This window comes from Clinocottus analis, unplaced genomic scaffold, assembly GCF_023055335.1.
Source record: "Clinocottus analis isolate CAN_PGR_092001 unplaced genomic scaffold, fCliAna1.0.p SCAF_23, whole genome shotgun sequence".
Lineage (NCBI taxonomy): Eukaryota > Metazoa > Chordata > Actinopteri > Perciformes > Cottidae > Clinocottus > Clinocottus analis.
Genome location: NW_027175965.1, coordinates 1,872,692 through 1,890,291, shown reverse-complemented (window position 1 = coordinate 1,890,291; position 17,600 = coordinate 1,872,692). Strand labels below are relative to the sequence as shown.

At 42.8% G+C, this 17,600-nt stretch overlaps 2 protein-coding genes across 3 annotated transcripts in view; one reads left to right on the top strand and one right to left on the bottom strand.

Moving 5' to 3' along the window:
• Nucleotides 1-176: 176 nt before the first annotated feature.
• On the top strand, nt 177-5,743 carry LOC137793487 (interferon regulatory factor 4-like). Its single transcript, XM_068589668.1, has 8 exons — nt 177-374; nt 837-1,023; nt 1,354-1,430; nt 2,223-2,355; nt 2,450-2,551; nt 3,139-3,516; nt 4,443-4,555; nt 5,579-5,743. Exons 1-8 carry the CDS (start codon nt 177-179, stop codon nt 5,738-5,740), a joined length of 1,350 nt encoding a protein of 449 aa, XP_068445769.1. The 3' UTR covers nt 5,741-5,743.
• Nucleotides 5,744-10,717: 4,974 nt separating this feature from the next.
• The window catches only part of exoc2 (exocyst complex component 2), a 40,587-nt gene continuing 33,704 nt past the window's right edge, over nt 10,718-17,600 (bottom strand). For both annotated transcript variants that reach the window (XM_068589689.1, XM_068589690.1), the window contains exons 20-28: nt 17,272-17,327; nt 17,105-17,174; nt 14,770-14,886; nt 13,711-13,852; nt 12,255-12,310; nt 11,995-12,117; nt 11,743-11,804; nt 11,358-11,417; nt 10,718-11,250 (exon numbers count right to left, since the gene is read on the bottom strand). In XM_068589689.1, coding sequence (XP_068445790.1) covers nt 11,157-11,250; nt 11,358-11,417; nt 11,743-11,804; nt 11,995-12,117; nt 12,255-12,310; nt 13,711-13,852; nt 14,770-14,886; nt 17,105-17,174; nt 17,272-17,327 — 780 coding nt within the window. In that variant the 3' untranslated portion in view covers nt 10,718-11,156. The remainder of the gene's footprint in view (nt 11,251-11,357; nt 11,418-11,742; nt 11,805-11,994; nt 12,118-12,254; nt 12,311-13,710; nt 13,853-14,769; nt 14,887-17,104; nt 17,175-17,271; nt 17,328-17,600) is intronic.

Genomic DNA, 17,600 nt, shown 5'->3' with positions numbered 1-17,600 from the left:
AGTGATGAGGGCTTTCTCAGGCTGATTTCTAAACTTGACGGGTTTCGGCTTCCCCGGTAAGATCACGCTCGACACGCCAAAATAGCCAAATTAGTCCGCGTGGGGTGGTTAGTGAACTTGTCTCACACTACTTTCAATAGTAGTACTTCGCGTGCTTGCGTGCGTTTGGATCCGAGATGAACGCAGAGGTGGATTACGGAGGCTCCGGGAGCAGTGGGAACGGGAAGCTGCGCCAGTGGCTCATCGAGCAGGTGGACTGCGGCAAATACTCCGGTCTGGTGTGGGAGAACGACGAGAAGAGCATCTTCAGGATCCCGTGGAAACACGCCGGGAAACAGGACTACAACCGAGACGAGGACGCGGCGCTGTTCAAGGTAACACACGCGCAACACTGCGCTGATTCACGGAGTAATGAGGGCACAAAGTGGCCGAACACATCGCTTCAAATGATGTTAAAGTCTAAAAAGTGATGTCTAGGTAGACTGACAATAGACTAATGTGTATTATCATTATGCTATGTCTTTATTAAATGTGTATGCAAACTCAATCATGAATATTTGAGCCGAACCTGCCATTTAACGTTTTTAATGTGCACTATAAATAGGGCTGCAACAATTATTTTAATCATAAATTGCTTTATCTACCAAAACGTCAGAAAATATCCCTTTAACTCTTTAAAATAAAAAATGAATTGTAAAAATAATAAACTTCCTTTCTCTTGGGAGGATGTGGTTCTACATGATGGAGTTCAGTTGTCTCATCCTCCGAGGCCAAACTTTGCAAGTTTGAAAAAATACAAACGTTTGATCTAAGTTTGCCCGGTGATCTGTCTGCAGGCCTGGGCTCTGTTTAAGGGAAAGTTTCGGGAGGGGATCGACAAACCGGACCCTCCGACCTGGAAGACTCGCCTCCGCTGCGCGCTCAACAAGAGCAATGACTTCGAGGAGCTGGTGGAGAGGAGCCAGCTGGACATCTCGGACCCGTACAAGGTGTACCGCATCATCCCCGAGGGCGCCAAGAGAAGTCAGTCCACCTCAAACACCTCGTGTCAAACTTCCAAACTGTTGCTATTTGGCATACAAGTTTAACGACAATGCAGATTACATATAGTCCCTTAAATTAACCAAGCTGTTTTATGTTTTAATGTAGTCATGATTGTTAGTTTCTGGTGGTTTTCTTAGACCTGGTTGGAAATTCTCTTCAGAGATTGATAAAGGTCGCTGACTAATCTTTATAAAGTTAAGAAGTCAAACCCACAGTGAAGGTCACGCTGCATGATGTCAGCCGACTAGGACTTTTTCTGTGCAGAGTTCTGTGTGTGCTTGGATTTGATCTTATCTGTCTCTCGTTCAGGACCCAGACAGGAGGACAGTCCTCTGAGTCCCATGAGCTATCAGGTGCACTCCCCCTATCCGGCCCTGCAGACCCAAGTGAGTGTCATACACATGGAAATGAGAGGGCTTAAGAGAGGGAGGAGGGAGGGAGGAGGGTTGGATGTGCAACAGAAACAGTGGAAGAGAACATATCTTGAATGCATGAGTGACCTCGCATGCGCCAGATGCAAAGTCACAGGTTTGAGTTGCATCCCAGCGTCTTGTTGATTCTGTTGGAAATCCTGATACAGCAAGAAAATCATCACACTGAATCTGTGTTTCGCAGCTGTCAAAGTTACAAGAATGTGACATTTTTGGGGATGCAAATCCTACTTAAAAAACATGTCAGTAACAGTTTGTAACGTGACAATATATGTTATGTATGTTTCTGCCACGGCCAAACCCAAAATTATAGAAATAAAATGTTGGGAGTTTTTTTATATTTCCCAGCTGATGCTGCTATACTACATTTTGACTAGTCACCACAAAAGAAAAACATATGTATACACTATACACATTTAAATATTATATATTTTTTAATCTTAGCTCCCTTAGCTCCCTACACTTTTTTAAAGTGCACACTTTCACAAACATAATTCCAATGCATTGCTTTATTTGGTTTCACATAATCATTTTGTATTATTCTTTGTCAAAAAATTACAGTCAAATTACTTATTTTGTTGTTTTACTCCACGCCATTATATTCTCCAGTTGCAAGAGTCTCAAGAATAAAATGAAATAAAACAAATGCAATGAAAAAAGTGCCACAACTTAAAATGTGGAAGCTGGAGCATGTGACCAGTACAATACAGTCGCATTAAAAATGATTGTTTGTGTGTCTGCCTGTAGATACCGCAGTACGTGCCCACACCAGAGTGCGGCTGGAGAGATTTCTGCCAGGAGCAGGCCTCCCTGCCCGAGCTGCCCTTCACCCACTGCCCGCCCCGCAGCCTGCCATGGCAGGGCCCGTCCATGGAGAACGGTACGGTCCTCAATGTCCTTATAAGCGGGAGCGTTCCTTAGCGGTCGCTTCCTACGCTCGTGCTGAGCTCTTGTCTGTGCCTCCGTGTGCGCAGGATATCAACTCAGAGCCTCCATTTACTCGTACGGTCCTGCTGACAGTCAGCCGTCGCCTTTCTCACTGGACGCCAGCATCAGATCAGCAGAGGCGCTCTCAGGTAAGCACCGACATTTCACTTTTTCTCTCTCAGGTTGATGGGCTGGAGTACTGCGATTGGCCTAATGAGGGCGCCACAATTGAAGGAAGGTCAAAAACGTTTTAAAGATTAGATTAGATCCAAAGATTTGTTCTTCTTATATTTTCATGATTCATGTTCCCCGCTGGCATCCACCATATTTTTAGAGACCCACTTTACGCTACCTGCCCAGAACCAAAGCCTGGTATGTGGTGATCCTATGTAGCTGCCTGGCTGCCCCCTAGTGGCCAAGCTTGACGTACATCTGATTGTGTTGGTGAAGTGCATGGTCGAACTTCAGTGACATATTGTGTGCTTTCGAGCAATTCAAAACACAGACAAAACTGATGATGTCACTATAATTAAAGCTAAAAATGTCATAGTTTGAAGTCAAGTCTCGGAGCACAGATCCTCCCTCGAGCGCGGGGAGTCCAAGTGCTTACATCTTGACTGATGGATGTGACGCGTACAAAGATCAGTCCTTGAAATATTACTTATATTATTTACATCGACAACACTTTCAATACTAACGAGACCTTTTCCCCGTGACCTCGTCTCCTACCAATCAGACTTCCGCCTGCACGTGTCTGTGTATTTCCGGGACTCTCTGGTGAGGGAGGTGACCACCTCCAGCCCAGAGGGCTGCCACATCACTCCCTGCTCGCCGGAGGAGAAGCACTACCTGCCTCCTGGAGGCCCTGAGGTGGTCCCCCTGCCTGTAGAGAGTCTCGCTGCCCAGAGGAGGACAGACGAGTGTCCCCCGAGTCCCCCGTCCACCCTGGAGAGGGGGGTGTTGCTGTGGATGGGCCCAGACGGACTCTACGCTCGCAGGCTGTGTCAAGGCAGAGTTTACTGGCAGGGAGGACTCTCCCAGTATGGAGACAAGCCCAACAAACTGGAGAGAGAGGTCACCTGCAAACTCCTCCACACACAGGACTACCTGACAGGTGAAATGAAAGAAAAGGCTGCAACTCATTGTATAATCGTTAAAAATGGGAGATTTGTTTCTGATCATCGGTGAGGTATTCATCTGTGAAATGTCAAAAAGTCCTGATGCCACGGCAGTTCCCTAAAGCCCAAGTTGAATTGAACGTACTGCCGTTCTGAGAGTCGTTTCAGACGCCTCAAAGACTCTTCCATCCATCTGGAGGAGAACATCATGTAATGTGTCGCACAGTAAATTGGGTTTTCACCCAAATGCAACGAACCAGTAGCCGGAAATGACACATATTAAAAGCAACTGATTCGATTTTCAAGGAATTGTACAGTTTGAGGAAGAAGGTATTCTATAGCTTTGTCAGTAAAAATAGCGGCAACTTGAGAAACAGGTTAAAGAAAATAAAGAGAAGAGTCTTTAAGGATTCTGGAAATACCTTCAGAAAGGTCCATTAACCTTTTAAAGTTTATTTTCCATAAATTCAAATTCGTAGCTCGGTGACTTTATGTGCTCAGGCTGAACTTACAGTAAGTCAAACATAAAGTTCAAGTCGGTTTGAGTCTCTGATCCGTTTTTTGAGAAAAACTACAGCTCATTTACCGTAAGTTAGATACAAAGCATGTAAGAACAAATGCCCCCATAAGTCAACCACAACAAGAAAAGACAAGAGAAGTATTTTTCGATGGAGCGGCAGTTACATCATTTCTTCAGATGCCACATCAACCCCGCCCACATGCTCAGCCAGCTGTGTAAAAATCTGACAGCTAATGGTATTTGCATACATGGTATGAGCAGGACTTTCCATTCGAATCACCCCAAAGGTTATTGCACTTCAAGAGAAATTCTCCTGAATTCATTTGAAACGGGTCATTCGCATGCATTTCAGATTTTAAAACTCCTACCGACGTGATCTCATCCGTTGTCCTTGACTTTCAGAAATCCAGAGCTACGGGCTCCACGGTCGGCCGCTGCCTCGTTTCCAGGTCCTGTTGAACTTTGGAGACGAGTGTCTGGACCTGCAGAGACAAAGACGGATCCTCACAGTGCAGGTGACCGTCCACACTGTAACACTATAGTGGTCCACATGTACACAAGTACTAAAGTTGAAACCTAGGATTGAAGGTCTGTAAGAACCACTTCATAGTCATAATGTTTCAAAACTCTAAATTCAGTTTCTGAACAAGTCTTCAGAGCGATCTGGCTTCAACCCAGTTCCAGACCTCTGAATCACAGCCCACATTTGTGATTGTTCTCTTTACTGATTTAAAGTCAAAATAAAGGAACAATTCAGTCGGATTGTGAGGATAATTGAACACAATGCTTTGGACTTCGACCTCGGAGAACAGAAACACGGTGTTGTTTTGGGCTTCAGGAAATGAAGATGGGCATTTATTTTGATTTTGCAGATTTTTATATATTAAAAATTCAGTGTAATCCAAAATGATCATAATGCTTCGTAATGCAGATGTAGGAGTTGTTATTTTTGTAGGTGATTGACCACCATCATACAACCATAGAGTGCTTGCTGCCATTTCTTTGGCAATTTTCTGACTGCGCTGGTCCTAATCCCGCCTACAAAGTTTGATTAGCGTTGTTGTTTCTCTGACCAACACACGACCAAATCATTCGACTGTCCGATAAAAGAAATCTGACATGTGGATTATTGGTTATTCAGTGGCGTTACAGCACACGATAGGTTCACCATCCATAGGTACCCTTTCAGTTCTCCCCTTTAAAAAGCTGAAAACGCAGATTCAGGTTTGTGTGGATCAAGTGGAGAGTAAGGATGAGTTTTTCAAGCAGAAATACTATCTTCTTTCTTTATATATGATTATTTATGTATGATAATTATATTTTGTTATATTGCATCACTTCTCTTACAGACTCCCATGTGTTATTTTTAGAGTTTCAAATCCCACTTTTCACTTCTCAAATGATAGCTTTAACTTTCAAAACTTACTTTTTAGGGTTTCAAACATTAGTTTTGCAATTTTGATGGCGATCTGATCTCATAGAAACGGGTCGTGGTGTCAGTTTAAAGCGTTTACCTGACCTCTCTGACCTTCCTTCAGGTGGAGCCACTGTTTGCCAGGCAGCTCCTGTACTACGCCCAGCAGATGGGCGGCCACTACTTCCGCAGCTACGAGCACCCGGGAGTCACGGACCACATAAACACCTCTGAGGACTACCAGAGGACCGTCACACATCACCACAGCAGCAGCCTGCAGGAGTGATCTCACGAGGCTCAAGTGACTGTTGAAAACCTCAAGACGCAGCAGTGACCTTTGACACAGGAGACGAGATAACTGAGACAAAGAGGACAAACGTGGACAGCTGTATACATGAAGATTATGGACACTTAGTGACAGTAACTGTTAGCCCTGTGGGATCCTGTGTGTGTTGGAACAAAAGTTGCAGTGTTACTTCTTTCTTACTTTGCTATATTTTTGTGGCGCCATTTTTGATGGCTCCATACTTACTATGCAAAGAAAACTGACAGCTTGGGTGATTGTACAGAGGAAAACTGTGTGGTTGAATTTGAATGCCTTAAGGTGATAGACAATCTGGGAAATACGCATATTCACTTCTATTTTTGTTGAGTTCGATGAGAAGATCAATACCCCTCTTTCTGTACAGTAAACATGAAGCTGGAGCCAGCAGGAGGTTAGCTTAGCTTAGCTTAGCACAAAGACTGGACACAGCCTGGTGCTGGCCTGGCTCTGAGTGAAGGGAACAACATCTGCCTGTACAGCACCTCTGTAGCTCACAATTTAAGATGTAATATTTAGTTTGTTTAATGTGTACAAAAACTCAAATTTGCCATTTTATGGAGGTCATGACTCGGACTATTTCATTTTTATACAACAAGTTATATAGCAGCTTGGAAACTGTTGTGAATTTGTTTTTAATCTCTGGAATTAGCCAGGCTAACCATTTGCAGTCTTTATGCTATGCTATGCTAATTGTTTTCTGGCAGTTGCTTTATATCTGCTGTACAGATGTGAAGTTGGTATCGATTTCTTAATTTAACGCTTCTTCTAAATGTTATTTTGTTGTTGCTAGGAGACACTATCAACACCATTTAAGTTATGAATGAAGCCTTGTGCTATGTTTGTGTGAGAAACTCAGGGAGCTGGTTTTAGATAAGCTTTTTCAACAACATTTTGTATCAATTACATGATATATTTTTTTTTAATTGAAGTGTCATAATATCAAATGTGAGGAAGACTTGAAGTGAATGTTTGAGCTGTTTTTTTGTATAAAAAAACAACAACAACAACAATAAATGGCTGAAGTGCAAAGACGCCCTGTGTTCATAACTGCACGAGCTCCTCGGGTAACGTCAGTACCATGTGTGCTCTGAACAGGAAGTGTGGTTCAGATGCAGGATGAGGCTGCTTCATCAAACACTTCGCTATCACAAACAAATGTGATGACATCAGGAGGGGAGGAGTGAGAAGAGGAAGAGGTCGGCCACGCTTTCCACGCTGCGCTGGGGAGAAAGAAAGCCTTCCTGGCTTCAGTTTACAGACGAGAGTCGGTTTCCACTTCCATGGAATGGAATCACGAAAACCCACAAATACACGACCGTCACTGCCACGAAATAATTGACAGGAAGATCCTTGGAAGTCACCCGTTACACTTTTACTGAAAACAGGATGTTGTACATTTCTTGCCGCCACCTTCCTAAAATAATGGCCCAAGTCATTGCTTCAGAAAAAAAAACACAAATTGACCAAATGTTGATTATATATTTATTAATAGTTTCACTGCAAAAAGGTCATGCTAACAGATGTTTATTGACATATTAATAACAATGTCTGGCAATGTAATGTTTTATGTAACATAAAAGGAATAAATGACTTTTTTTAACATGCATATTCATGACTTAAGCAATTTTGAACCTCTAACTCCGTCAACAATAAAGCAGAACTAACAAACTAACTAAACATAATACTTTGGAAGCATGTGCATCACCCGACTTCTCCCTCCAGCTATAATTTGCTTGCTTCTTGACAGATGCCTATTCATGTGGAAGATTGTCAAAGAAGTGATGACACTGGACGGGCATGCCGTGTATCACTTACTGGAGGTCCTGGAACTTCCTCTTCTTGATTGGCAGAGCACAAGGACACACTTTTATCCATGCTATCGGCTCATTTGGCACCTGTACCCTCTGTGTTATTAGTGCCCCATATTTCCTTGCAAACTGAGAGAATGCATTCGCCACACATGCAATGTGGTTCTGATAACCGCAACCGTTGCCCCACACGATGTTCTCCTTGAGTTCCGGATGGTCTTTGATCACGCCTTCAAAATGGCAATATTGAAAGTGTGCAAATACCTCACTATCGAGGTCGCCTTCTGAATCCTGCATTTTTGTTTTGTAATACAGGCGGCTAGTTTGGGTTTTTGGACACAGCAGCACAGCTTCTCATTATTCGCAGACTTCTTGTCTCAGGATTTCTCTTGCCCCGCTTCATCTTTCTGGGTGATATGTGCATCATATTCGGCCTTACTGCATATGCCTATGCTTGAATGAAACACAAACGTCACACTCATCTTTTCGCGAAATGCATACAGATTAGTTCTCTTCATGGGGTCATCGGTTTCTGGTTTTGCATGCTTGCCACTCTTAGGTCCAGATTAAGACGGCTGTGCTGCCGCTTGTTCGATGGTGTCTTTGTGTGACAAAGTGATGACGTATAGCCGACGTTCTTCCCAGGTGTTCATTACCCAAATCTTCTGAAATATGATATAATATGCCGCTGCTCTTCTTTAATAACTTGGCAGTCTCTACTTGAGACTAAAAAGACTAAATAACTATGAAAGCCATACATTTCCAGTGTGAGTTCTGTTTGCTTCTCGCTGATCTGGTTCACTTATCATGTTTTTGCACGTCTAGCCGTGTGAATACAACTGTTCTAAAAACAAGCAACAGTCAGGGTGAGGGCAACCTGAATTTCCTCTGATGTGTCAAATTTCTCCATTCCTTTCAATTACTCACTCACCACGGAGAAAAGTCAGAACACAGTATAAATGTGTTTTGCAGGTCTTGTCACCTGAATGGAACAAAGTACTGTTGAATATAACACTTTATTTGAGAGAAGAAGAAAAAACTCCCCCTTCTTACCTCTGTTACTGTAAACAGAGAGCGGATAAGGGTTTAGGCTTTGAACTTATTTTGTGAATGAATCCGTGGGAGGGCACAGAGCTAAGTTTAGAAGGCAGAGAACCAAAACAAGTGCTGCCTGCCCAGCATGGCTTTCCCCTGAACACAGATGGGAAACCAAGACACAGAAAAGGTCTGCGGGCCACAACGCCAGAGACAACAACAGAACGCCGTAGCCAAAAAGGTAACTTAAATCGCACAGGGTGGGGCTTGTACATTCGAAATTAAAGATTGAATGGGTCAACTCCTACTACAACACACCTTGTCCTACAATATGTCTTTGTCAAACTTTCTCATGCGAGTTGTGGGCGTGTTGCTGTGCGTCTCCTCTGCCTGAGTGACGAGACTCACCACAACCGTACACTGCTCGCTACACCCACGGCCATGATCGCGCTTTCTGCCGTCACCGTCTCCCTTCTGGCATCCGAGGACACAGCCTGTGCTGTTCCGTTTGCTGCCCTGAGTAACGGCCTTCGCCGGGCCCCACCCTGACCCACCCAGCCCCACCCTGCACACGCCCTGAGGCCTGCGCTCACTCTCCTCCCAGAGAGCCAGACGTTCACAACGTGCCAGACAGTGAGCACGAACTGAAGAGCTGGAGCTCCACAGATGAATGGCTTAAACCCGCTGGTTTTGAACTGGTGTGAACACTCACCAACGGTCTGCAAATATGCGTCATATGCAAAGATATGACATAGATCTGTATGTGTGTGTGTGTGTGTGTGTATGAGAAGAGAAGTGATCATTTTGCAGGTGCTTCACATTGGTCACACAGTGTGTTTTGGCCACAATATCTTTCACATATCTGCTTGAACAAAGATTTTTAAATTATCGATGTTGATTGATTTTTCAATTATCTATGTTGTTGTTTTTAGCCTCTTTTTTATTTATTTATTTTTGTTATATTCATGCGTTTGTGATCCTGTATTGTATCTGTGCTGTTTGTGCCTCTCGTGGACTGTGCTGCTTCCTCCAGGTCATCATTGTAAATGAGAATTGGTTCTCAACTGATTTTACCTGGTTAAATAAAGGTCAAATAGATTAAAAACAAAAAGATGTACATGCATAAAGTATTAATACATGGGGTAAATGCAGGTTCTACCTTTTTTTTTTTTTTTAGCTTGTTGGCACTAGAGATGTTTTACTGAACACAATCATTTTGTAATACCATCTTCAGTAATATAGTTTAAAAAAACGAAGACATAAATGTAAAAATGTAGAATTTGTAATAACCAAAAGACAGCAGAATGTATTGGAACAATGAGAGACTTAGAAAGAGATCACATTGTGATGATCTCCACCAACTACATTAGGTCCTCTCTCATTTAGGATGTTGATGATTAACTACTTACAGTATGTTAGGAAGCTTTAGTGGGAATTTAAGCTTTGGCCAAAGAACAAGTGATTGTTTTATTTGAAAAGGGTAGAGCAACCATGTGGCCTTCTTTAAAGCACTTTATATTTAGACTCATTGGTCTTTAATAGTGACATGCAAAAGCAAAACTTCCCTTTTTATAAGATCTTATCCTCCCAAAATCATAGCGGCCATCAGCCAATGCTTGTAAATGTCTACTAAACCATGGATGATACTATATATATATATATATATATATATATATATATATATATATATATATATATATATATATATATATACACACACACACACTTAGTCGAATCGTCTGCTTTGGTCTTAGTTGACTACCATTTCATTATTCAAGTAGTAGCTTCTTGTGCTTTTTGATAATGAATATCTCATCCCCAAGAAACTTAAGAACACATTTCTGGTGAACACCAGATTATTTGTGGGAAAATTCAGTTTTACAGACCTATGGATTAAATCATTTAGTCAACTATCTCGATTCTTAGTCAACTAAGATTGTCTATGCTCGAGCACAGCCCTAGAATATGTTGTAGGTTACGTCAGAGCAATGGAAAGACTTCACACCTACAGTTCTATGAAAACTACGCAAACGTGATCTGCTGATGTGTGAGAGTCAGAAACAACTGAACAAACACATTAGTAAGTGTTCTTACTTTATTGGGCAGTCGTGATGGCACAGTACAAAGCATCAACACCAATGTTTAACATTGATTAAGACAAATATTTCAGTCTGAGACAGGCGAGTCCATCCAGGTCACAGCCTACCACCTGTGACCCAGAACGTTCTGGAAACAGGCCAGTTAGCCCGTTGCTACGCTGCCTGCCACATTACATCAGTGGCCGATTAGCATAACCCACATATGGCTGGGACTGTCCTACACAGTAACAATGAAATCAACTCATTTTGTGTCTTAGAGATTAGATGAACAGACTTTGGTGTCAAATCTGGGGAAGCAGAAGTCGAAACTGACACTGAAACAAGTGATTTGTTCCCTAGCAAAGTGATAAATGAAAAGACATGGTTAACGCTCCTCGATTGCACCTAGATAAGAAACAAAGAGTGCAGTATAGTTGTAGGTAGACTGGGCTGAGTTCATCTCTTAACAGGCTGGATGCAGCAGGGCTGGAAGCAGGTGAGCTGGAGCTGCATGCTGCTTTTAAACTTGTTCAACAACTCTTCCAGCAACCTGGTCCGGAAAAAAGAAGAAGCATAAATTGGGTGAAAATATGATTTCAAGCAAATTCCGAAAGGAAACAAGATCGATTTTTTTCTAGTAACCAGAATGACACTCACTTCTTATCGGCTCCGCTGTGGAGCTGTGGAAGGGCATCCAAAGCAAGTTTGAAGCTGGAACTACAACAGAAACCTTCTGTTAAAACTTAATTCAAACAAACACATATATTAAAACTGGAAAACAGAGGGAAAAAAAAGCAAAGCATGCACTCTGACCTCCACACATACATGTATCCACACACACACGCACACACACACCACAGTGCGTGCACACAGCAGAACCAGATTACTTTCACTTCCTTTTCAGAACCCACCAAGTAACATAAATAGGGACTGAGGAGAGGGATGTGCGACTGCTAAGATTTATGTTTGTGACATTCGCTACCGTAAATCACTGGGCACATATGGGAGTTCCCGTCTGCGACACTGTGTGTGCTGCACTTACCTGCTTTCAGAGTTGAGGTATGTGGCCACGGCGTCTCTCAGAGCGCAGAGTTCAAGACGAGCCTGGGGGGGGGGGGATGAAATCAAATGAACATCTTCAACTGTCAGCAGTTGGCATCTTAAAGTGAATTATGGCACGATCACCAACACAAGGTAAATCCCCCCGGCAAGCGTGAGGGTCGACTTATGAGTCAAGGTCTTACTATGACTGATTAACTGCTCTATAACTGTGTGAGTACGTGTGAGTGAATACCTGCAGGGCTCCATTTTTGCTGAAGGAGGACACACACTGCATGAGACGACACATCTCATCCGCAACCGACTCAACAATCTGAGACAAAACCCGGGGTACCAGGTCCTTCGACACCGTGAAGACCTGATACAGATAAAGATTAACGCATTAGATACCTGCAGAGGATACAAAAAAAACATCTGGCAAATGTAGAGTTTGATAAAGGGACAGGCCCGAAGAACGAGAAGGGGTCCTGGTGTGTGAGAAAGAAGTGCGTGCACCTCAGCATGAACTGCGATGATGCTGACCAGCGCTTCCTTCAGGTAGTTCCTTACACCTGAGGGAGAAGAAGGCACAGCATGAACAGAAATCCAGGGAAGATGAGATGCTAGGAGAGCTTAACAAATAGCATCTCAAGCTTTCTTCTGTTGTTACGCACACGGCCTTTTGTCACTTTAGGTGAATGCATTGTATTGCTGAAGAAAGGGTATCAAAGGAAGTATCACTTTTGGTATTGATACCAAAACTCAGGAGTTGTATCGGGACTAGTGTAGACAATTTGCATAGAGAGTCTTTTTATAGCCACGTAAAAGTAATTGGCTGAACTCAGAGTTCATAACCTTTGATTATTCATGGAGAAGATTTGATCCAGGGAGAAGTAAAGTAGTTTGCACTGAAGGTAATTAATGCAAAGTAGGTCTTACGAGGTATGTCCTCATGGTTTATTTAACTAGTTAACGATCTAGTACAATCTATTCTGTATATACAACAGTATATGGTGCATGCGCAGCGAAATATTCACGATTAATAATATATTAGAAACATTTGTGCTTGAAATGTTACGAAGCGAGAGGCCTTCATTATTCATTTGTCGTTACTGCTTCATGATTCTTATATCATATCATATCCAACAAAAAGAATGGTAACAAGCTGCACATAAATACATGAAGCTGGAGGTGTATTACTTTTGACTTAACACTGTTCTGTGAGGAGAACAATAGACGGGAGAGACTAGAGGCAGCAACAGACTGAAGGTACTGAAACTGGATTGTGAATGCCTTGCAGCGCCGCACACACCATCAAGAGTCCCACACAAAAAGTGCAACAAGTGAAAGTATCATATCCTAGAACTGTGGTTTGGTGTCCAAAATGTTCCTCTTTCACATGCAGCCCAAACACACCGACTTACACCGGCAGGACCTAACCAGGGCGAGGCCCGGCGTTCTCCTGCAACGCTGCCTTTTAAAGCCATGTCAGGAGCTGCTGCCCATCTGAAAACGCACCCGGAGCTCTAACAAGCACTCTGACAAGTTGCCTCACATCCTGTGTTAAGGTAAACCACATATACGCATTTAGGTTTCACCTGGGTTTGGTGCATCTGGTGTACAAAAAGACAAACTAAACTCATGCACTCACACATTGCTGCACACCCACAGTGAAACGCAAAAGGCCATGAGTTTTTTAGGGGGACTAATAGAGTGATCTCAGCGGTGTTTACAGTAAGCCATCAACCAAGCTGTACTTTACACATGACACACTGAGAACCACCACGACACGGATCAGACCAGAGTTCTCATCCAGCAGGACTGTTCGGAGCTCATTTTGGATATTACTGGGGTCAGGCAGTGGGGTTGGCTGCCCCGTCGTCTCAGACACACATTTCAGGTTTTATCATCGCGACACACAAGAGCAGCGTACAGACGGACGACTTTCTGCTGAGGCGGTGCAGTACAGTACCTGTAGGGGTCTGGCAGTCTTTCCAGTCAAAGTATCCGGCGTAAATGCCGGGCTCCAGAGAGCCAGAGATCGGGTCAGCCCGTCTCTCGATGTAGGCCTCAAAGAGTTGTCTATCCAGCTCTCGCACAGCGTCCACACTCACCTGGGATGTAAGGACACATGATGTTACAACAACAAAATGAAGAAATGCATTTGGCACACAATATATATATATATATATATATATATATATACATATATATATATATATATATATATATATATATATATATATATATATATATATATATATATATGTATATATATATTTATATATAGAGAGAGAAAGAGAGAGAGAGAGAGAGAGAGAGAGAGAGAGAGAGAGAGAGAGAGACTTCCAAGTCAAAGAAGAATGTGATACTGCACAAATAAAAATCAATCTACCAATAAATACACATAATCCATCTCCTTCTACTTGTCATTGTGTAGCTGTGTTGTCAGTCTTTAGTTGTGGTGATCGAATGTGACACAACTTTTTTTTACGGTAATCCGCACGCGAGGGGAGATGCTTCAACTTGTAAGTATATGTTATCCTGTTTGTAATGTTTTACAGGCAGAAGGTTTGAGGAGTTTGACTTTCTTCTAGTGTGGTGCAGCTGTACCATACAGCGAGGCAGCTGTGTGGTAGATGCATTATGGAGGAATTATTATTTATTGTTTAAGTTCTGTTATTAAAAATACAAAATCGAGATTAACTGTCACCCATGTCCTGCTCTCTAAATATTAACAAGAAAGTCATAAAGTGATGTTCACCCTTTTCTACTGGGAAGCTAACCGAATACTTCTTTGCTTTGTGAATCAGCCATTAGTCATTGTGAGCGTGTGTGAGAAGAAGAGAAAGTCAAAAGTGGAACTGAGCTTCCAAGACAATGACCTTTACTTTCTTTTTTTAAAGTAAGGAGTCATATCTTTAGCATCTCTCTGATCATCTCTTTGTGATGAAAACACAACACATTTCTAATAAGCCACATGAGTCAGAGCGCAGCACTCGTTCGGTGTAAACTTGAGCGGTAAACTAACCCGTGTGATCTTCTCGGTGCCGGTGAGGCTGTGCTTCTCAAAGTGATGGGCCAGGTTCAGGAAAGTGCGTTTCTCCAGGTATTGGCAGTTACTGAGGATGATCAATAGACGCTGCTCCTACACACACAAAAATACTTATTTATACTTGCAAGGACTCTCATAGACGTAATGCATGCCCTTAATCATCACAACCACATGCCGAACCCCAAACTTTAACCGAGATGTGACCTTAACCCTGAGACTAAGTACTAACCGTCAAAGTATTAAGGACCAAACAAAGTCTCCTAATATGTACTCACTTCTTGCCCACTCTTTACGTTCTTAAAATGTCCTCACTTCTTTGTGTGTCCTTAGCTTACTGTCTGCAAAAATTCACTTTGCTAATAATGTCCCAAATGATCCCTAAACCCCTGAAGTGTTGTCTTTACTTTTCAAACTTGTTCTCATTTCCCTCAAATGTCTTTGCGTTACAAAAATGTCTTCATGTTGCTGAAATGTCCTCACTTTCATGGTCTCAGACTCACGTTGGTATTCACAAACAACACACAATAATGCACACACATAATCACACTCAAACACTGACAGGAGGGATCCTGACGGAATGTCGGCCGTACATTTTTACAAGCACACATTACGCCGCCACTGGCAGCGATGTGTTTTTTCTAGAGCTGTGAAAAATAACGCGTTAACGCGCTATGATTAAATTACATAATTAATTAGTTAATTTTTTTAACGCATAAGCAGAATGAACTTCCAATATACCTATTTAACTATTTCCGCTCTAATGCAGTTAGACGTAGATGTCAGATGTTCACTCTGTGGGAAGACGTTGTCGTTTCCCCAGCACAACCAGCCTTAAGTAACATCTCAATGCGCAGCATGTTGGTCGGCGAGGGGCGTTCAAGTGGAATGCGTCAAACCAGCCTCACTGAACAACAAAGACCCCTCACTAAGTCTGCCTGTGACAAGCTGAGTAGCACAGTAGCGGAATGAATTGCAAAAAGCTGTCAACTAATTAATATTGTTGAGGATGAGGGGTTCACCAAAGTTTTGCGAGAGGCAACGGGGGACCCGAGCATCAAAGCACCGCAAAGACTCACAATCATGACAAAAATCCACGCGCTGTATAAAGCTGGAAAGAACATAACGGAAAATGACTTGGCTGCTACGGATCATGTGGCGCTGACAGGGGACCACTGGACTTCTGTGAGTAATGAGAGTTACCTGAGTGACCAGACGTCGTCTTTTTCCCCGACATGTCCTCTTTTCGAGACATAAAATATGCGTCCGGCAGAGATTCCAAAAACCTCCGGGATTTTGGCTTGTGTGATATTTGTGTTTCTCTGAGTCTTTCACAAACTTGTAAACGGTATCTCCTTTACGATCCACTTTCTTGCGTGAGCTCTGACTGTAGAGAGAACTGTCATTGGTCGACCGATCTCAGGGTTGCCAGATGCACGATAATTATCCTCCAAACACAACCATTTTGAGCCTTTGGTACGATACTACGCCATCACCAATCTGGCAACACTGAGCACCTTGTCACCTCCACTTGTCACTATCCTGTTACGCTCTGAAGAAACTAGTTCGGCATAAAACATCGGCGCATCAATAATTGACTGGAATTTTTGCGATAAACTTTTTTTTGGTAGTTTCGCACAACTTTTTTTTATGAGCTAAAGATCGCGTAGATGCACAACTGTGGAGCGGGATGAAACGATAACGGGGTTCACCTTACGGCCTATAGTTAATCATGATTGATTCACAGAAACCTGTGATTAATCTGATTAAACATTTTAATTATTTCACAGCCCTAGTTTTTTTCACACTCAATCTGAACAAGACTGCACACCTGAACATATGAGACTTCAGTCGGTGGATATAACCTGATATTTAACTAGTCATGGCAGCCAAACAGTATAATTCATACCAAGCGTGTCACCAGTCTGAACATCGGTCAGCTGCACTCAATCGAGTCTCGCTGCCTAACCCCTGCTACGCATATTCAGGCTGGGGAACCCCCCGTCCGCACCTTGCTCCATTTCCCTTTACAAGAAGCACTCTACACCATGCTCTTCCTCCTCCTCCTCGTCCTCCTCTTCCCCTACGCTAAACCCCCTTCACTCACATCTCAAACAAGTTACAGGAAATGAGGACGTATCTGCTTCTTGTCCACAACCAGGAAACAGCCTGATAACATTTCGTGGTTTGAATGAGTGAGACTGTTGTGTAAAGGACGGAGCCCATGCTTTGGTGACGCTGCCAGATGTGCGCTTTCAGGTGTATTAACCCCAAACAGTTTGAGAGGAAACAATAAAAAAAACACCACGCTTACAGATGTTGGACTGAAGCCCTCGTGAACTCCAGTGAAACGATCTGGAGAGGACAGGTCCACTGCAATGTTGCTGCACACACAAACACACACACACGCACAGGAGGAATGTGTTGTCGGAGTCAAGGTCATTGTAATAAAAGATATGAAAAAGTCATCCAAATACTTACCGAGATGTGTCAATGTCACTTTTAGTGCTCAGCTGCTCCAAGCACTTTATGAAAACCTGCGTTGAACACATGAACCCAGTCAGGCATGGCGAGAAAGACATACTGATTATATCTTACTCTTACACAAGGAACTTGCTCGGGTCACGACAGGGTTAGATCTTAGGTACACAAACACAAAGTTGCCCCTTTAATGGACAGTCTTCTCTACAGTGCAATAGTTGTCATTCAAATCTCAGTTATCATCTGTTTCGGACTGAATTATATCAGTTTACTCTCCGATGTAAATAGAAATACAGTAATAAAGTCTAGCTGCAGTCATGGTTTTTCTG

Coding starts and splice junctions, on each gene's coding strand:
- LOC137793487 (XM_068589668.1), top strand. CDS start 177: ATGAACGCAGAGGTGGATTACGGAGGCTCCGGGAGCAGTGGGAACGGG. Junction 375..836: donor AGGACGCGGCGCTGTTCAAG/GTAACACACGCG, acceptor ATCTGTCTGCAG/GCCTGGGCTCTGTTTAAGGG. Junction 2,356..2,449: donor GGGCCCGTCCATGGAGAACG/GTACGGTCCTCA, acceptor CCGTGTGCGCAG/GATATCAACTCAGAGCCTCC.